This window comes from Pseudophryne corroboree, chromosome 2 (assembly GCF_028390025.1).
Source record: "Pseudophryne corroboree isolate aPseCor3 chromosome 2, aPseCor3.hap2, whole genome shotgun sequence".
Lineage (NCBI taxonomy): Eukaryota > Metazoa > Chordata > Amphibia > Anura > Myobatrachidae > Pseudophryne > Pseudophryne corroboree.
In genome coordinates, this window is record NC_086445.1 from 454,192,556 (window position 1) to 454,214,489 (window position 21,934).

Consider the following 21,934-nt stretch of genomic DNA (forward strand, 5'->3'; position numbering starts at 1 on the left):
ACTGATAATGGGGGTGAGTGATCTACACGTAACCACCCTTAACGTCAAAGGGCTGAATGTCCCTGAAAAAAGGTCTAAACTTCTTAAATGGCTTAGAGACGAGAAAATAGACGTTGCTTTTATTCAGGAAACACACTTCAAGATGGGACACGTGCCGTCCCTAAAATGTCACTATTACCCGCATGTTTTCCTGTCCAATAATTCGGCTGGTAAGACACTAGGTGTAGCCATCCTACTAGCCCGCCATCTACCTGTCCTCAATGTAGCCTCCCACAGAATAGCTGAAGGTAGGGGGTTGCTGGTGAAATGCGACATACATGGCCAACGTTTCTCTTTTTTGAATATATATGCCCCTAACGCTAAACAACCCTCCTTTTTATCCTCAGTTCTAGAAGACGCGGAACCTCTATTGGAGGGGGTGGTAGTGATGGGAGGTGATCTGAATTGGACCCTGGATCCTCGCCAGGACAATTCTAAAAAGATCTCCTGCAAGCCAGAGAGGGAGCATAGGGGAATGAGACGTGCTCTGCTCGACCACCAGTTGATCGACACATGGAGATTAACACACCCCACTGATATAGATTACACCTATTTCTCACACCCACACCAGACATATTCCAGGATTAATTATTTATTTTTGAGTCACCGACACTTACACCTTCTGTCTGATGCTTCTATAGGACAGATTGTATGGTCCGATCATGCCCCAGTCAACCTCACCATACGCTTACCTCCCAACGCACATCGCCAATGGTCCTGGCGTTTTAACGACACTTTCTTGCAAGATGCAGACTGTAAGTCCCGAATTGGTAACGCTCTGGACTCTTATATTTGTACCAATGACTTAGATGACATCTCCAAAGTCTCAGTATGGGAAGCCCACAAATGTGTCATCAGGGGGGTTTGTGTTCAAATAGGATCCTTTCGCAAAAGGCAGAGGGAGAAACTCCGAGAGGATTTACTGTCTAAAATACAAACTCTAGAGCTTCTACATAAAAAATCCCAAACCCCACAACACTACGCCGATCTCGAAACTGCTAGGGCGGCTCTGAATAAGTTACTCTCAGATAGAGTCAAGTTTCCTTATCGGAAGTGCCGTAGCAGATACTATCAATGGGGCAACAAGCCTGGAAAATTACTGGCCAAAGCACTTAGAGAACAACGTGCTCTTACTTTTATTCATACAATTAAAGACAATCATGGCCAACCCCAACACCAGACATCTCACATAGCCAGGGCCTTCAGGACATATTACTCCACTCTGTATAACCTCTCCGGCCCAACTGGCAGAATTGATAGGTCGTCCCATCAAAAAGCCATAGCTGACTATTTACGGACCTTACATTTCCCCACACTGACCATGACAGAAGTAGAAGATCTAGACGCCCCTTTTTCTACTGAGGAGGTTCAGAGAGTTATTGAATCCTCTCCTAATGGCAAGAGTCCCGGCCCCGACGGATATACTATTGCCTATTACAAAGCTTTTAAAGAGAAATTAATCCCCATACTCACAAGAGCCTTTAACACTATATCTGATCAATCGCCCTTCTCCCCACAATCTCTCGAAGCCCATATTGCAGTTCTACCCAAAGAGGGTAAGGACCCCAGTCTTTGCTCCAGCTACCGCCCAATCTCCCTATTAAATATTGATATAAAGCTTTTCGCTAAATTGATTGCAAACCGCCTTAAACTACTGTTGCCTGGCTTGATACATGGAGATCAAGCTGGGTTTGTTTTAGGCCGAGAAGCCAGGGACAATACCTCCAAAGTGCTCAGCATGATTCACTATGCAGGCCAGCTCTCATCTCCATCTATCCTACTGTCAACTGATGCAGAAAAAGCTTTTGACAGAGTGGACTGGGATTTTATGACTCGAATATTGAGGCATCTGGGACTTGGTAGCATCTGTCTCCACAGAATCCTATCCCTCTATACCTCCCCATCCGCCAAAATTAGGATTAATGGCTCCCTTTCTGACTCCTTTCCAATTTTCAACGGTACGCGACAGGGATGCCCGCTATCCCCATTGCTCTTTGTCCTTTGCATGGAAACACTAGCCCGAAGCATTAGGGCTAACCCAAATATTTCGGGCTTGTTGGTAAGGGGGACCGAATACAAACTGGCATTATATGCCGATGATCTACTCGCAATAATCACAAATCCGGTCACCTCTCTGCCAAACTTAATGGTGGAGTTTGAGAAGTTTGGAGTCCTCTCTAACTTCAAAATAAATTATTCCAAATCTATTGCCATGAACTTAACTACACCTCCTGCTATAGTAGAAAGCCTGAAACAAGCCTTCCCCTTCACCTGGCATGATCATAAATTAAAATATTTGGGGGTGTTACTGACCAATGACTTATCCAAAGTGTTCTCCCTAAATTTTAAACCCTTATTGTCTAGGCTTCGTTTAGACTTCCTGTCATGGAAAAAGCTGTGACTGTCCTGGTTCGGAAGGATCAACGTAGTTAAAATGAATGCCCTCCCCAGGATTTTATTCTTTCTCCAGACCCTTCCGATACACTGCTATGGCTTCGGGATGTCCAGAGGCTTATCCGCACATTTGTATGGGGTGGTAATACACCTAGATTTAAACATGACATTTTGTTCAGGAGAAAACATCAAGGGGGGCAACAACTCCCACATATCCCTAACTATTACCACGCAGTACACCTGAATAGGATACTGGAATGGACACGTGCCAAGGATCGCAAACAATGGGTCCTCCTAGAGGAGGGCTGTCTCCCACATTATATAGAAATTGCACCTTGGCTTCCTACCCTCCCGAAGGTGTCACACCCCACGGTCTCTCCCACGCTCAGATTATGGGCCAAGCTGAGATCCCAGAGTTATATATCCTCCAAATGGTCCCCCTTAACCTCTTTTCTCTATAACTCCGAATTTGCCCCTGGCCTTCAAGGGACTGCTTTCGCCCCATGGGCGGAAGCTGGGATCTTTAGAGTCGGTCAGCTGGTGAGCTCGGGTAGGGTGCGCTCTTTTTCAGATGTTCAATCCTCTTGGAACCTACACAGTGCTGAGTTTTGGAGGTTCCTGCAGGTCCACCATTTTATATCATCTCCCAAGAACTTCTCTGACGTAACTAGGGACCTCACTGGGTTTGAGAAACTATGTATCTCCCCCAGTTCACCCACGCATACTATTTCACAAATCTATACGTTGATTATGGAAAATTTCTTCCCACAACCTCCTACCTTCTTGGCTTCCTGGGAGAGGGAATTGTCGGGGCTTCCTACTCAAATTAACTGGGAATCCGTGTACGCTCAGGCGAGTTCTTTATGCATTTCAACACTAGAGACCCTTTATAAACTTATATATAGGTGGTATAGGACCCCTCGTGTTCTCAATAGAATGTTTCCCTCTCTTTCGAATATGTGTTGGAGATGCAAAAATGCCCCAGGGAGTTTTATACATATTTGGTGGGATTGCCCTCTTATAACTCCATTCTGGGCAGAAGTATTTAAATGCACCGAACAGATAGTAGGTGACGAAATCCCGAGAGACCCAGATTTCTGGCTCCTTAATCACACCCCCGCAGGGTCACAATCCTGCAAACATTCCCTGTTAAGACACCTTTGCAACGCTGCTAAAGCGGTGATCCCAATTCTTTGGAGATCCACCTCTCCACCCTCAATTAAAATGTGGTTCACAAAGATTGATTACTTCTTGGACATGGAAGACCTGGTTTCCTTCTCATCTGGGAAAACAGTTAACTTCATAGCTATTTGGTTTCCCTGGTACGACTTTAAAGACACATCGCAGTATCAGTCCTATATTGCGACATAACCCCCCTCATGTTGGTAAACGGGCCCATATCCATATCTGTATCATTATTTATACCCATACCCATATTCCGACAATGTTGTTTCTGTACTGTGGCCCAGACTCAGGATTGGTGGAGATCGCCCATACGCTCCCCAAATAGTCTGCCCGCACCATGCAGACTGTCACACCTGACCCTGCCCACCCTAACCTTCCCTTGCTTATCCTCTTTTCCTCTTCTCTTCTCTCTTTTTTTTCTCTTTCCCATTCATTGATGCTGTTTTGATATTATGCTCTTCCTTTATAAGCTTTAATGATGACAGAAATGCAGACAGATATTTTTCGGCTAAGGGCGCTCTATGTGTGGTGTACTGATGAATATATGCTACGCGATATTTTTGTATGCCCTCCTTTTGCTTTTGAAAATGTTTCTGTAATGTTTTTGAATACTGCTTTGACTAATAAAAACAGTTTACACAAAAAAGAAAATCGCAATCGCAGAAGTAATTTACGTATCATTGGCCTACCGGAGTCAGTCAAAATGGTGGATCTCATGTCGCTGGTTTCGGTCTGGCTACCGAAAGAATTAGGCTGTTCTCCTGATTCAGGCTCTATCCTGGTGGAACGAGTTCACAGGATTGGACCGGACCGCCCAATGATCAACCTCGGCCAGTTATATTAAAGTTTCTTAACTATACTGATAAAGTTTGAATTCTTGATGCGTACCGGAAACACAAAGATCTGACTTATCAAGGCAACAGATTATTGCTTTTTCAGGACTTCTCGTATCAGGTCGCCATGAAGAGACGAGAGTTCTCCCCTATCTACAAGCTTCTTTTCGATGCTGGACTGCGTTTTGCCTTTCTTTACCCGGCTAATCTCTGTGTGTTCTACGCTGGTAAACAGCATCTTTTTGATTCCCCGCAAGCTGCAGAAGTCTTTGAGTTCTCTCCCGGAATCTTCGACGCCCGCTACGGATGTGGCGGAATGACTGACGCGAGTATAGATGTACAACATATTTCATTGTGTCCAAAATGCCTGATTTCTCTTTGCATTTGTGGTTTTTCCAGTTTATGTTATTTTCATTGATACTTATTCTTCTTAAACGTGCATGCCATATGTGTCTCAGAGTCATAGATGTGCTTTACATTGTCGTTGTTCTTCATGTTCTCCCTCCCTACAACTCTTTCCTTCCCCTTTTCTTTTCTACTCAAATCCGTTTTTTTTGTTTTTGAAGACATGGGGCTCTCTGAGTCTCACCTTTTGGTTCGTAAAATGTTTAAAATTTATAGGACTGTATTTTGGTCACTCTCCTTTGTAATCTTTTATCAGACATTATTATTGGTGAAGTTACAAACACATGTTTTCTTATATCCTGTTTATCCGGTGTTCCCCATGCTTGCTGGGACAGACACGGGGATGACGATTTATGATGTCTTTTTCATTTTGTTATTTGTTAGACTGGGAATAGGATGACAGTATTGCCCCGCAACCAGATACCACTATAGTGCAACATTCCTTGAAGTTCCTTTCGTAGAACGCTGAAGGGCTAAACACCCTTATTAAATGCAAAAAGGTCTTGCAACACTTAAAACGGCTACGGCCTGATATTGCGGTGATTCAGGAGACCCATTGGAGAGCCAGCGATAATAACACACTTCGTGAGGTGTGGATCGGCGATGTAACAGCTGCTTCTTTCTTGACAAAAAAAAGAGGGGTATTGATAATTCTCTGCAAATCTCTCCGATATAAAATATTAGATTCACAGATAGATGTAGAGGGTAGTTTTTTGTTTCTTAAGTTAGAAATTGAAGGTGAATTATTTACTGTGGCGACTCTGTATGCCCCAACGGGTCCTAATAATTAATTTTTCTCGTACGTCCTAGAGGATGCTGGGGACTCCGTAAGGACCATGGCGTATAGACGGGCTCCGCAGGAGACATGGGCACTATAAAGAACTTTTAGTATGGGTGTGCACTGGCTCCTCCCTCTATGCCCCCCCTCCAGACCTCAGTTAGATTTTGTGCCCAGAGGAGATCGGGTGCATTACAGAGGAGCTCTCCAGAGTTTCTCTAAATAAAGAATTTTGTTCGTTTTTTTTTATTTTCAGCGAGCACTGCTGGCAACAGGCATCGTGGAAGCAAGAAAGATTTTAATCAAGGTTAAAATCAGGCGCAAGGTGGGCTGGTGTTCTAATTGTAGCAGCTGCTATAAAACAGGTCTAGTCAATCCTGTAAGCACTAGAGACAATAAACAACAAACAAAGTAGCAGCGGTATACAATTAATGGTATAATAATCATCATATAAAATCCATTGATTGTGGTGGAGATTAAGACACATGGAGATGAATGGATTAAAGCTGAAAAAGAACAGTTATTTAATAAAAATGCATACAATGTATCAATTGAGAGAAAAAATTAGAATTAAAAAGCAAACAGAATCACCATGAAGCTGCCCCAATCATAATGTCCGTTCCTTATTTTTTGTGGACTGTAAGTAAGAATGATGGAATAAGGTAAAATCTGGGCTGATAGCACAGTCCTGATAGCAATATTACCACATTGGTTACCGCTGGAGGAGGGGGTCCCCTGGATAGCGTCCCTTTAAACGGGTAAAGTCGTTGGGATCCTGTGTCCTCACCAGATTGCGGAATCCTCAGTGCTGAGTGTCAGGCCGGTGTCACCAGTTGGCAAGGTGTTCGCCTGTTTGTCTGCAGATTCTTGTGTAAGTCCACTAAAGGTCCGGACGTAGCAAGTGCAGCTTCCAATTGATGGGGGTGATCCTGATAATCCTGCATCGTGGGACTGAGGAGAGAGAAGCAGTCCTACTTAGATGATAGGCTCTGCTTCTTAGGCTACTGGACACCATTAGCTCCAGAGAGAGTCGGAACGCTGGTCTCACCCCGCAGTTCGTCCCAGAGCCGCGCCGCCGTCCTCCTCGCAAAGCCAGAAGATAGAAGCCGGGTGAGTATAAGAAGAAAAGAAGACTTCAAGGCGGCAGAAGACTTCAGATCTTCATTGAGGTAAGTGCGCAGCGGTAACGCTGCACGCCATTGCTCCCACACAGGACACACACACGGAACATGCACTGATGGGCGCAGGGGGGGCGCCCTGGGCAGCAATAAACCTCGGGTATAGCTTTTCTGGGTACATTAGGCTGCGGAGTCAGTAAATGTAAAGATCCCCTGCCATTTTTTACACATTGAAGCGGGACCGAAGTCCACCGCTGGAGGGGGCGGAGCTTGATTCCTCAGCACTAACAGCGCCATTTTCTCCACAGAACGCTGCAGAGAAGCTGGCTCCCCGGACTCTCCCCTGCTGAACTCGGTGACAGAGGGCTGAAAAAGAGGGGGGGGGGGGGGGGCATTTTCTAGGTGCAGTGAGTGTTTTACACATTGTTTGTGAATAAAAAGCGCTATCTGGGTGATCTTCCAGTAATTACTAGGCGCTGGGTGTGCGCTGGCATACTCTCTCTCTGTCTCTCCAAAGGGCCTTGTTGGGGAATTGTCCCCTTATAGATATATCCCCGTATGTGTGGGGGTGTCGGTACGTGCGTGTCGGCATGTCTGAGGCGGAAGGCTCATCCAAGGAGGAGGTGGAGCGAATGAGTGGTGTGTCTCCGTCGGCAACGCCGACTCATGAATGAATGGACATGTGGCATATGTTAAATGCTAGTGTGGCCTCATTACATAAGAAACTGGACCTGGCAGAGTCCAGGGAAAAAGCTGGGAGTCAATCCACCGATTGGTCTAGGTCACAGGGCCCATCTGGGTCTCAAAAACGTCCCCTATCCCAATTAGCTGACACTGATACTGACACGGATTCTGATTCCAGTGTCGACTACGATGATGCAAGATTGCACCCAAGGGTGGCTAAAGGTATTCAGTGTATGATTATTGCAATGAAAGAGGTTTTGCATATCACAGCTGAACGAGTTGTTTGAAAAAGCTTGGGAAACTCCAGATAAAAAACTGCAGATTCCCAAAAGGATTCTTATGGCGTATCCTTTCCCGGCTCAGGATAGGGTGCGTTGGGAATCCTCTCCCAGGGTGGACAAGGTTTTGACGCACCTGTCCAAGAAGATGGCGCTACCGTCTCCAGACACGGCAGCCCTCAAGGATCCTGCTGATCGCAGACAGGAGACTACTTTAAAGTCTATTTATGCACATACAGGTGTTTTGCTCAGACCGGCAATAGCATCGGCATGGGTATGTAGCGCAGTTGCAGCATGGACGGATACCTTGTCAGATGGCTTTGATACCCTAGACAGGGATACCATTTTATTAACATTAGCTGACATTAAAAACGCAGTCTTATTTATGAGGGACGCTCAAAGAGACGTTGGGCTGCTGGGTTCCAGAGCCAATGCCATGGCTATTTCTACGAGACGAGCTCTATGGACCCGCCAATGGACGGGTGACGCAGACTCCAAGAAACATATGGAGGTTGAAGTGTTGTTTGGGGAGGGGCTCGCGGACCTGGTTGCCACAGCTACCGCGGGTAAATCTACCTTTTTACCTTTTGTTCCCCAACAGCAAAAGAAAACTCCACAGTATCAGATGCATTCCTTTCGGTCGCATAAGGCCAGAAGAGGTCGGGGCTCCTCTTTCCTTGCCAGAGGTAAGGGTAAATGGAAAAGAACACCTTCATTGGCTAGCTCCCAGGAGCAAAAGTCCTCCCCGGCATCTACAAAATCCACCGCATGACGCTGTGGCTCCCCTGTGGGAGTCCGCACCGGTGAGGGCACGTCTTCGACTTTTCAGCCGAATCTGGGTTCTTTCAGAAGTGGATCTTTGGGCAATCGAAATTGTTTCCCAGGGCTGCAAGCTGGAATTCGAAGAGGTGCCCCCCCGCCGATTTTTCAAGTCGGCCCTGCCAGCTTCGCCACCGGAAAGGGAGGTAGTGTTAGCTGCAATTCAGAAGCTGTGTCAACAGCAAGTGGTGATCAAGGTTCCCCTGGTTCAACAGGGAAAAGGGTATTATTCAACCCTGTTTGTGGTCCCGAAGCGGGATGGTTCGGTCAGACCCATTTTAAATCTAAAATCCCTAAACCTGTACTTAAAAAAGTTCAAATTCAAGATGGAATCGCTCCGAGCAGTCATCTCCAGCCTGGAAGGGGTGGATTTTATGGTGTCATTAGACATAAAGGTCGCATACCTTCATGTCCCCATATACCCTCCTCATCAGGAGTACCTGAGATTCGCTGTACAGGACTGTCATTACCAGTTTCAGATGTTGCCGTTTGGGCTTTCCACGGCCCCGAGGATTTTCACCAAGGTAATAGCAGAGATGATGGTGCTCCTGCGCAGGCAGGGAGTCACAATTATCCCATAATTGGACGATCTCCTGATAAAGGCGAGATCGAGAGACAAACTGCTGGAGAGCGTGTCACTCTCCTTGAGAGTGCTCCAACAGCACGGTTGGATTCTCAATCTGCCAAAGTCACAATTGGTTCCAACGACTCGGCTATCGTTCCTAGGCATGATTCTGGACACGGAACAAAAGAGGGTTTTTCTCCCGATGGAAAAAGCCCAGGAACTCCAGAACATGGTCAGAGACCTGTTAAAACCGAAAAGAATGTCGGTCCATCAATGCACTCGAGTACTGGGAAGAATGGTGGCAACCTACGAGGCCATCCCCTTCGGAAGGTTTCATGCGTGGACTTTTCAGTGGGACCTTCTGGACAAGTGGTCCGGGTCCCATCTTCATATTCATCAGAAAATAAGCCTGTCCCCCAGGACCAGGGTGTCTCTTCTGTGGTGGCTGCAGAGTGCTCACCTCCTAGAGGGTCGCAGGTTCAGCATTCAAGACTGGGTTCTGGTGACCACGGACTCGAGCCTCCGAGGATGGGGAGCAGTCACACAAGGAAGAAACTTTCAGGTGATATGGTCAAGCCAGGAGGCTTGTCTACACATCAACATACTGGAGTTGAGGGCCATATACAACAGACTGCGACAAGCGGAGAATCTTCTTCGGGACCTCCCGGTTCTGATTCAATCCGACAACGTCACAGCCATGGCTCATGTAAACCGCCAAGGCGGGACAAGGAGCAGAGTGGCAATGGCGGAAGCCACCAGGATTCTTCGCTGGGCGGAAAATCACATAAGCGCTCTGTCAGCTGTCTTCATTCCGGGAGTGGACAACTGGGAAGCAGATTTTCTCAGCAGACACGATCTCCATCCAGGAGAGTGGGGACTTCATCAAGAAGTTTTTGCAGAGATAACAAGTCTTTGGGGAATTCCTCAAACAGACATGATGGCGTCACGCCTCAACAAGAAGCTTCAACGGTATTGCGCCAGGTCGCGGGACCCTCAGGCAGTAGCAGTAGACGCCCTAGTGACACCATGGGTATTTCGGTCGGTCTATGTGTTTCCTCCTCTTCCTCTCGTCTCAAAAATTTTGAGACTCATTAGGCAAAGGAGAGTGCAGACAATACTCATTGTTCCAGATTGGCCTCGAAGGGCCTGGTACTCAGATCTTCAGGAAATGCTCACAGAAGATCCGTGGCCTCTTCCTCTCAGAGAGGACCTGTTACAGCAGGGGCCATGTGTGTTCCAAGACTTACCGCGGTTACGTTTGACGGCATGGCGGTTGAGCGCCTAATCCTAGCGGAAAAAGGTATTCCGGAGGAAGTCATCCCTACCTAAAGAGGTGACGGCAAAGCATTATCACCGTATTTGGAGAAAATATGTTTCTTGGTGTGCTCCTACGGAAGATTTCCATCTGGGCCGATTTCTCCACTTTTTACAGACAGGAGTGGATATGGGCCTGAAGTTAGGCTCCATTAAGGTACAGATTTTGGCCTTATCTATCTTCTTTCAGAGGGAATTTGTTTGTGAAGGGAGTGCTGCACATCCAGCCCCCCTTTGTGCCCCCAGTGGCACCGTGGGACCTTAACGTGGTCTTAAACTTTCTGAAGTCTCACTGGTTTGAACCTCTTCAAACAGTTGAATTAAAATTTCTCACATGGAAGGTGGTCATGTTATTGGCCTTGGCATCTGCAAGGCGGGTGTCCGAATTGGCGGCCTTGTCCCACAAGAGCCCTTATTTGATTTTCCATGTGGATAGAGCTGAGTTGAGGACACGTCCTCAATTTTTGCCTAAGGTGGTTTCTTCTTTTCACATCAACCAACCTATTGTAATGCCTGTGGCTAAGGGGGACTGGGAGGACTCCAAGTCCCTGGATCTGGTCAGAGCCTTAAAGATTTATGTAGCCAGGACGGCTAGGATTAGGAAAACAGAGGCTCTGTTTGTCCTGTATGCAGCCAACAAGGTTGGCGCTCCTGCTTCTAAGCAGACTATTGCTCGCTGGATCTGTAACACGATTCAGCAGGCTCATTCTACGGCTGGATTGCCGTTACCTAATTCGGTAAAGGCCCATTCCACTAGGAAGGTGGGCTCTTCTTGGGCGGCTGCCCGAGGCGTCTCAGCATTACTGCTTTGCCGAGCAGCAACTTGGTCGGGTTCAAACACTTTTGCTAAATTCTACAAGTTTGATACCCTGGCTGACGAGGACCTTGCGTTTGCTCAGTCGGTGCTGCAGAGTCATCCGCACTCTCCCGCCCGGTTTGGAGCTTTGGTATAAACCCCATGGTCCTTACAGAGTTCCCAGCATCCTCTAGGACGTAAGAGAAAATAAGATTTTAAACCTACCGGTAAATCTTTTTCTCCTAGTCCGTAGAGGATGCTGGGTGCCCGTCCCAGTGCAGACTAAATCTGCAAGTCTTGTATATAGTTGTTGCTTTCATAAGGGTTATGTTGCAGTTGGAATCGGTCTTTGATGCTGTTTTTTGTTCATACTGTTGACTGGTTGTGTATATTCCAGGTTATATGGTATGATTGGTGTGGGCTGGTATGAATCTTGCCCTTAGATTAACAAAATCCTTTCCTCATATTGTCCATCTCCTCTGGGCACAGTTCTCTAACTGAGGTCTGGAGGAGGGGCATAGAGGGAGGAGCCAGTGTACATCCATACTAAAAGTTCTTTATAGTGCCCATGTCTCCTGCGGAGCCCGTCTATACCCCATGGTCCTTACGGAGTCCCCAGCATCCTCTACGGACTAGGAGAAAAAGATTTACCGGTAGGTTTAAAATCTTATTTTTACTGCTGTGTATGCCAAACTACAGGATTGGGCGGAAGGTGTATTGGTTCTGGGTGGTGACTTTAATACCACATTGTCACCCTCGTTGGACAAGTCAGACCTCCCTACAAGTGGCCGTCCTGGTTTATCACCTGCTTTGTCGCTTTTGACACAAACTCTATGTTTGATAGATCCTTGGAGATATCAATATCCGGTAGAGAGGGCATACATATTCTATTCGCACCCACATCATACTGGGTGTGGTATGGAAGGTAGATAGTAACTAGGACGACAGTGTCTAGGTCGACCACTATTGGTCGACAGTAACTACGTCGACAGGGTCTCTAGGTCGACATGGTCTAGGTTGATAGGTCAAAAGGTCGACATGAGTTTTTTATGTTTTGTTGGTGTCGTTTTCTTCGTAGAGTGACCGGGAACCCCAATTAGTGCACCGTGTCCCCTCGCAGATTACCGTTCCACTCGTAGTCCACGTGGATCGTTAAGTATGAAAAGGTTCAAAAAAAAGAAATATATCGTGAAAAACTCATGTCAACCTTTTTTAGAAACCCTGTCGACCTAGTTACGGTCGACATAGTGTCGACCTAGTTACTGTCGACCTAGAGACCGGATCCCATCGTACTTCCTCGAGAATAGATTTCTGGTTGGTGTCCACTTCTCTACTCTCTAGGATCTGCGACTCTAAGGTTGAGAATATTGCGTTATCCGACCACGCTCCCACTTGGTTCACATTATCACTACTTTCAACGTAGGTTTCCGACATATCTTTATACTTCACCAGATTTTAAATTGTTTTTAGACCAGCAGATGGCTAACTATATAGATGGTAATATAGAGTATACAGAGGACATTAACTTATTCTGTGCAGCCTCTAAACCTGTCTTGAGAGGTCATATATTTGCTTATGTCTCCAATAAGAAAAAGAGTATAAATCAGAGATTTCGGTCATTGAGCTTACAACTGAAAGATGCCTATGACGCCCTCTTGTGTTCAGACACTGAAACTACATGTAATGAATATAGATTTTTCAAGGCCCTTTATGATACTTTATGTACGGACAGAGCAATGGTGTTTAGATGATCAAAAACACAGATATTTCAAATGGGGAAATAAGGCTGGGAAGTTGCTAGCTAATGTAAAAGGATACAGGAAAGTTACGAATATTCAGTCCCTCACGGCACTTTCGGGCAAGCTATATGATACTCCTGATATTGTTGATGCCTTTTTCGGTATTATAAAGATTTGTACACTGCCCCTATAGACAATCCAGTTTTAGGCGCTAACTTCCTTAAAAATGTTACAGATCCTAAATTGTCTGAAGAGTGTGACTCTCTTACCGCTCTGATCTCTAAACTTGAACTCACGAATGCCATAAAACACCTCCCTGTTGGGAAATCACCGGGCGCAGATGGCCTTAGTGACGAATATTATAAATTACTATACCCTATCTTAGTACCCCATTTATTGTCATTATATAATTCTATTCTGGAAGGGAACAAAGCTCCGTCTGACTTTAATCAGGCTCGCATAATAATAATACACAAACCAGGGAAGGACCCACATCTGGTCCAATCTTATCGTCCAATATCTCTTCTCAATCAAGACCTCAAGATTCTCACAAAGACTGCAGTTGCTATTGCCCACTCTGCGATTAATTTATCAATTTCTAGATTTAGACACCTTACAGTTGCATACACATTGATTTTTAATTGCTAGTGTGGAAATAAGGTCATCCATGACCATATAACATCTGGTAATATTCCCAACAACGCTTTCGAGGCACTAAGAATATGGTGGAGTAATGTTTTTTTATATTGGATCTAGGCCTACGTAAAATGTTCATTAGCCAAAAGCTAGGACAAAAAGGCAATTCTTCTTTTAGCATAATGCTAGCTGACAGATTAGGCCAGCTATAAGTACCTTGTAATGAGTTTCCATTACCAGCACATTGACAGAGGATGAAAACGTATTTACTGAATATTTCTTCTCAATCGTCTTCACCTATCAGGCCATTCAGATCAGACTCCCAATCTCCCATAAATTTAGGCCTAGAGGGGAAAGTCTGATCAGTTATTAGTTTATAGATGGCAGAAAGGGAATGACGCGGATAAGCTTGGGTAGTTGACTGTCTACATTACACAGGAGTACATAAGCCCATAAGGAAATGTTTGATAACTGGTAATAAATCTGAAGATATTTCCAGATTTCCCTATTAGGCATGTCCCAGTTGGCCTGTACTGCAGGAAATCCCAATATACCAGATGAATCAAACAACTGGTCAACTCTCTGTATACCACTAATACACCACAGTTGAAATGACGAGGGTGAAATACCTGGAGGGAATCCAGGATTCCCAAATAATGGCGAGAGCAGGGAAGGAGAGGGCGAAAGGAGGGGTTGGCCACGTAGGCGATGCCAGCAAGCAAAGGTGGGCCCCGTGAGAGGATGAGAAATAGGGGGAATTTTTGAAAGCCAAGGTAAATCCGAATGTAAAGATGGGAGAGAGGCTAATTCAATATCTACCCACTGTTTCCTGTCCAACTCATGTCCCCAATCCATTACTCTCGTAAGGAGAACCACATGATAATAAGAGAGAAAGTGTGGTAATTGGAGCCCTCCCAAATGTTTTCTTCTTTAAAGTATTTCATGTTTAAACATGGGTTTACAACCCGCCCAAATAAAATCTCTGCTCTTTTGCTGTAGAGCAATAAACCAGGAATGTGGGATAGCAAAGGTAAGGTTTGAATAAGGTATAATACTCTGGGTAAGATATTCATTTTAATAACTCCTATCCATCCTATCCAAAAAAGTATTTTAGCACCCCAGCGAGGAGGCCTGAATGAAGCTTAGCCAAAACGGTGGGAAAATTAGAAATATAAACTTGGGAAAGGTCCCTATTCAGTATGACCCCCAAATATTTAAGCTGAGTGGGATGCCACGAGAAAGGGAATATACTGTAGATTGGAGCACCTGTAGACTTGTCTGGTCTAGTGTTAGATTTAGAGCTTCAAAGTTGGCTAAAATAACTTTAAAATTTGAAAGGGCCCCAAAAAGCTTAAATTCCACAAGAAGGTTAGGAATAGAAGTTAAGGGGTTAGATATCACTGCTAGGAGGTCATCCACAAAAAGAGCAAGTATATATTCTCTGTCACCCACAGTCAGCCCCGTTATATTTACATTGCACCTAGTGGCCCTCACCAGGGCCTCCATCCATAAAATAAATATCAATGAAGACAAAGGACAATCCTGACGAGTGCCATTCGCAATTTGTATTGGGCCCAAGAGTTCACAATTAATATGTACACGAGCTGAAGGCTTAGAATACAAGGCTTGAATTCTTCGAAATACCGCCTGTCCCAGGCCCAAATGTTCTAACACACCTAATAGGAAGTCCCAATCTACCCTATCAAATGCCTTCTCTGCTTCGGTTGAAAGTAGAATAGCTGGAGACTTACAATTTGAAGCTGTATAAATCAAATCCAGAACTTTAGTCGTGTTTCCTTGGCTTCTCGGCCAGGGACAAACACCACCTGGTCTGAATGAAATAAATTTGGAAGGAACACTTTCAAACGGTTAGCTATTAGTTTAGTAAAAAGCTTCACATTTACGTTCAACAGGGAGATGGGCCTATAGCTGGAATACTGGGCCGGGTCCTTGCCTTCTTTAGTGATGACTGAGATGTGGGCGAGCAGGATTTGAGGAGAAAAAGTAGTCCGATCTGATACCTTATTAAATGCTCTGAGCATTAAAGGGGATAAGACATCACAGAACATCTTATAGTATGCTATGGAATACCCATCTGGGCCTTACCACTAGGGGTAGATTTAATTGCCTCCTCAAGCTCGATCTTGGTAAAGGGAGCGTCTAAAGTCTCCATTTCCTCCTCTGTAAGGGTAGGGAAATTGCTTTCTCTCAAGTATTCCTTGATCGAGGCCTTCCGCGATGCTTCGGTCCCTTCCCCATTGAGGTCTCGTAAATTACAAATGAGAATAAAAAAGCTGGAAAGCCGCCGCTATATCTTTTGTGGTGTTACACGTGACCTCAGCATGTGATTTAACCTGGGCAACAAATGCAGCCGCACGTGTATCCTCTATTTATCTTTCTGATGTTTTCTATTGGCCATGAAAGTTAAAGATTATCTGTAATAGGATTTAGCGAGTGCATGCACTGGTTCCAGATTTTCTGAGAGACGGATGTTTGGCTCAGGAAAATTAGTTGCTGGATTCTTAGCAAGTTAATTCTGCGTTAAGGGCATTATGGATGGTGTAATGGTTAGCATTACTGCCTCACAGCACTGAGGTCATGGGTTCGATTCTCACCATGGGTCTACATGTGCGTAGTTTGTATATTCTCCCCGTGCTTGCATGGGTTTCTCCGCGGGTACTCCGGTTTCCTCCCACAATCCAAAAATATACCGGCAGGTTAATTGGATCTTAATTGGATCCCAACAAAGGGGTTTATTTACTAATATTCGTGTTTTTGCCGTTTTGAAGGGTGTTTGATCTCGAATGGTATCGGGTGCATTTTACTGCAACTTTTTGAATCCTGATACGGTCATTCACTAAGCTGCCGAGTTTTGCACATTCGTTTTTTCCGATGTCGATGTGATTCGTAATATCAGGCAGTGTTTTACGGGAGTGATGAGTAAAATACTGCCTGACAAAACACAAGGAATCCCGGCCGGATCTGTGAGATCCATGCAGGGCTTCATTGTGTACCTTAAAAAGTTCATTAAAGTCTTAAAAAATTTAAAAAAAATTGCGTGGGGTCCCCCCTCCTAAGCATAACCAGCCTCGGGCTCTTTGAGCCGGTCCTGGTTGATAAAATATGGGGGGAAAAATGACAGGGGTTCCCCCATATTTAATCAACCAGCACAGGGCTCTGCGCCTGGTCCTGGTTCCAAAAATACGGGGGACAAAAAGCGTAGGGGTCCCCAGTATTTTTTAAACCAGCACCGGGCTCCACTAGCCAGGTACATAATGCCACAGCCGGGGGACACTTTTATAGTGGTCCCTGCGGCCCTGGCATTACATACCCAACTAGTCACTCCTGGCCGGGGTACCCTGGAGGAGTGGGAACCCCTTAAATCAAGGGGTCCCCCCCCTCCAGCCACCCAAGGGCCAGGGGTGAAACCAGAGTCTGTCCCCCCCCATCCAAGGGCGGCGGATGGGGGGCTGATAGCCATGTGTAAAAAATGTGAATATTGTTTTTAGTAGCAGTACTACAAGTCCCAGCAAGCCTCCCCCGCAAGCTGGTACTTGGAGAACCACAAGTACCAGCATGCGATGGAAAACCGGGCCCGCTGGTACCTGTAGTACTACTACTAAAAAAATACCCCAAACAAAACAGGACACACACACCGTGAAAGTATAATTTTATTACATACATGCACACCTCCAAACATACATACTTACCTATGTTCACACGAGGCTCGGTCCTCTTGTCCCTGTAGAATCCTTGGGGTACCTGTGAAAAAAATTATACTCACAGAATCCAGTGTAGAATCAGACCTTTGTATAATCCACGTACTTGGCAAAATAATAAAACGGAAACCCGACCACGCACTGAAAGGGGTCCCATGTTTACACATGGGACCCCTTTCCCCGACTGCCGGGACCCCCCCTGACTCCTGTCAAAGAGGGTCCCTTCAGCCAATCAGGGAGCGCCACGTCGTGGCACTCTCCTGATTGGCTGTGTGCTCCTGTAGTGTCTGTCAGGCAGCACACGGCACAGATACAATGTAGCGCCTATGCGCTCCATTGTAACCAATGGTGGGAACTTTGCGGTCAGCGGTTGACCGAAAGTAACCTCACCGCTGACCGCAAAGTTCCCACCATTGGCTACAATGGAGCGCATAGGCGCTACATTGTATCTGTGCCGTGTGCTGCCTGACAGACACTACAGGAGCACACAGCCAATCAGGAGAGTGCCACGACGTGGCGCTCCCTGATTGGCTGAAGGGACCCTCTTTGACAGGAGTCGGGGGGTCCTGGCAGTCGGGGAAAGGGGTCCCATGTGTAAACATGGGACCCCTTTCAGTGCGTGGTCGGGTTTCCGTTTTATTATTTTGCCAAGTACGTGGATTATACAAAGGTCTGATTCTACACTGGATTCTGTGAGTATAATTTTTTTCACAGGTACCCCAAGGATTCTACAGGGACAAGAGGACCGAGCCTCGTGTGAACATAGGTAAGTATGTATGTTTGGAGGTGTGCATGTATGTAATAAAATTATACTTTCACGGTGTGTGTGTGTCCTGTTTTTTTGGGGGTATGTTTTTAGTAGCAGTACTACAGGTACCAGCGGGCCCGGTTTTCCACCGCATGCTGGTACTTGTGGTTCTCCAAGTACCAGCTTGGGGGGAGGCTTGCTGGGACTTGTAGTACTGCTACTAAAAACAATATTCACATTTTTTACACATGGCTATCAGCCCCCCATCCGCCGCCCTTGGATGGGGGGGACAGCCTCGGGCTTCACCCCTGGCCCTTGGGTGGCTGGAGGGGGGGGACCCCTTGATTTAAGGTGTTCCCACTCCTCCAGGGTACCCCGGCCAGGGGTGACTAGTTGGGTATGTAATGCCAGGGCCGCAGGGACCACTATAAAAGTGTCCCCCAGCTGTGGCATTATGTACCTGGCTAGTGGACCCCGGTGCTGGTTTCAAAAATACGGGGGACCCCTACGCTTTTTGTCCCCCGTATTTTTGGAACCAGGACCAGGCGCAGAGCCCGGTGCTGGTTGATGAAATATGGGGGAACCCCTGTCATTTTTTTCCCCATAGTTTGTCAACCAGGACCGGCTCAAAGAGCCCGAGGCTGGTTATGCTTAGGAGGGGGGACCCCACACAATTTTTTTTCTGTTTTTACACTAAACAGACCCTTTCCCATAGATAACCATGCACAGATCTCACTGATCCGTGCATAGTTATCCAAACTCGCCTGGAAAAAGCAGGTCTATTTTTTTGCTGCTTTTTTTAACGAATCGGAAAAAAACAGACCCGCACTTGAGCACTCAGAGACTAACACCCAAATACGAATAAATAGTGAATGCCCGTATTGTATGAAATAACAGCCGCGTTTGACCGATGGTCTATTCATTCGTATTTCTGAACTTTGCCAATCAAACCATTACAAATAGACCAGACACTGCCGAGTTTTCTGCTTAGTGAATTCCCGGATTGGGACTTAGAAAAAAAAACACAAATCGGCAAAACTCTGATTTTTAGTAAATACTGGCCCAAGAGTGTGTATGTACATGTGGTAGTGAATATAAATTGTAACTCCACTGGGGCAGGGACTGATGTGAATGGCCAAATATTCTACATAAAGCGCTACAGAAAATGTGCGTGCTACATTAATAACTTATAATAAAATAATTCAGCATAAATCACTATTTAGAGAAATCACAAATTGAGCGATTTATCAAACAACTGCGCACGCACAAGGGGTAATAGCTACAGAAATTGTGTACAGATCATAATCGCAATGTAGCTGCTGTTTGACTGACAGGAAGCTGGCGTTTCTGGGCGGAAATCTGACGTTTTCTGGGTGTGTCAGGAAAAACGTATGCGTGCCCAGGCATTTTTGTGGAGGGTCTCTGAGGTCAGTGTAGGCCACCTCAGTCGCAGATTTCTGCCAGCCTCAGACCTACTTACATTTGCTCAGACAGTAAAAAAATATTTGATGTTCTGGAAATTGTGTATGCATCTGCAAATGGATAGTGATCTGCGATGCATTCGCAAACTTGCTTGGGGCTTTTCTCTTCCTGTCGGGGCGGCACCTTTCTATTCGCAGACAACTGCAATTTCTCAGAATAGCAATCCATGCTGATTTAGGTCCCAAGTGTACAATTTGCATTTGTCTGAAAGGTTCAGTCCCAAATCGGTCCCCCCTTGACATAAGCTACCATGGCATCAAGTTCATTAACTGATCTTCTAGATTTCATTGAAATGTTTTTATTCTCAGTTGTAATTAAACCCTTTATACATTATATAGCAAAATTAAAATAACATGCAGAGTATAATAACATGCTTTAAATTTGCCACAGATCCAATAAATCAAGTGATACGGTTTGTAACATTACCATGTATGAAGTGCCAGCTCCATGGGTTTATGGAAGAAACCAATCCAGTCATAAAGAAAAGGAGGATAAGAAAGAGACCATGTGGATAAATTCTCCATGGCCTCTGTACAATGCTCCATGTTTTCAGAATATCAACATGTTTATGGAAAGGTGAGTCTATTATAATTGGATAGAAAATGTTTATCTAGACGTTATGTAACAATACTTATTTTGATGAACACAATATTTTCTGAGAGGCTTAACGCTCATATGGGTGTGGATCATTAGATCTACAGTGTCTAGGTCGACAATATTTAGGTCGACCACTATAGGTCGACAGTCACTAGGTTGACAGGGTCAGAAGGTCGGCATGTTCCAGGTTGACAGGTCAAAAGGTCGACATGAGTTTTTTATGTTTTTTGGTGTCGTTGTCTTCGTAGAGTGACCGGGAACCCCAATTAGTGCACCGTGTCCCCTCGCATGGCTCGCTTCGCTTGCCATGCTTTGGGCAAGGTGCCTCGCTCTGCTACCGCTTTGCTCGGCACAGATTACCGTTCCAATCGTAGTCCACGTGGATCGTTAAGTATGAAAAAGTAAAAAAAAAACAAAAAAACTCATGTCGACCTTTTGACCTGTCGACCTAAAACATGTCGACCTTCTGACCCTGTCGACCTAGTGACTGTCGACCTATAGTGGTCAACCTAAACATTGTCGACCTAGACACTGTCGATCTTCAGACCGGATCCCCGCTCATACACCAAACATTAATTAAAAGTGGTAATATCGGGGCTGTGGCCTAGCTGCTGCTGTGAGTGGAAGTGTCTCAGCAGAGCTCCAGGATTTCGGGCACTTCTCTCCCTCCCTGCACATCCATCTCTGCTCCTTTCTTCCTTGTGCCTTCTCCCCCACTCCTGCTGCTGTGCGCTGGCCGGTTGGTGAGGTCCGCGGAATCGGGGAGCACTCCTGGAGGCTCCTGCAGATTGCGGCCTACCTTCTGCCCTGAAGCCGGGGACTAAATTTTCAAGCCTACCCGGGCCGGACTTCCGGGACTCGGGAAAACGGGACGTGGCTCCGTCGGACGGCTCCTGCCTCTCCCTGCAGGCTCCTGGAGGGTCTCTGGGGGCTCCCAGAGGCCGAGGACCCGTGGGACCTTGTGCTTTTACTCCTGTGTGCCTGGGATCCACCTCTGTCTCCAGCTGGGAAGGAGACATTCACAGCCAGCACCCATTTTGGATTCTTCAGTCTGTGCATCTCTGCAGCTCTGTCCCCTTCTGAGGCATACTTGCCTACCTGACCCTCTCCATGAGGGAGAAAATGCTCTGTTCCTGGACTTTCCTAGTAATGTATGACTGCCAGCACCTGTGGTGAAACACCTTTCTTATCAATTAACTATCTCACCACAGGTGATGGCAATCATACATTACCAGGAAAGCCCAGGAACAGAGCATTTTCTCCCTCATGGAGAGGGTCAGGTAGGCAAGTATGTTCTGAGGCTGAAACTGAACCCTGAGCTGGACCAGGACCAGTGATATCTGCCTGTGGCTCTCCTCCAGCTTTTTCTACTACATCTCCCTTTGGGTGTATATTCCATTATGTGGTAGTGCTGCCGATTCCTGCTGGAATCCCCTGTACTGGATCTGTGAGTACCCCCTTGCTGGGATTTGTTGTGCCTCTCTCATATTTGGCGTTTCTCCCCGACCCTGCAAAGATCTCCTGCATGTAATAATGTTTGAATAGGGATGTGATGTGCTCTGTCCTCTCTACGCCTCCACCCGGGGTTCTCATGCATACATAGTAGCTTCTGTTTGGAACCAGCATACTACTCTGCCTCCAGGGCCTGTGACGCATTGGCCTTCCAGTTTCACTCATCTACTCCTTCTACTGCAGCCCTCTAACGATGCCCCCTAAAAAAATTAAGGACGCACTCCCGCCCCCGGTGGCTTTCTCTAATCAAAAAGGGGCTCGTATCTCCTCGTCTCCTGCCGGGAGCTCCATCC

The 21,934-nt window shown here is 46.1% G+C and overlaps 1 protein-coding gene across 8 annotated transcripts in view; it reads left to right on the forward strand.

Annotated features, from left to right (window-relative positions):
• The window catches only part of LOC135027842 (uncharacterized), a 1,366,020-nt gene that overhangs the window by 157,561 nt on the left and 1,186,525 nt on the right, over positions 1-21,934 (forward strand). For all 8 annotated transcript variants that reach the window (XR_010224289.1, XM_063953746.1, XM_063953745.1 and 5 more), the window contains exon 10: positions 19,923-20,108. Coding sequence is in view for 7 of the 8 variants with exons in the window: in XM_063953746.1 (XP_063809816.1) it covers positions 19,923-20,108 (186 nt within the window). In the remaining variant the exon portion in view is untranslated. The remainder of the gene's footprint in view (positions 1-19,922; positions 20,109-21,934) is intronic.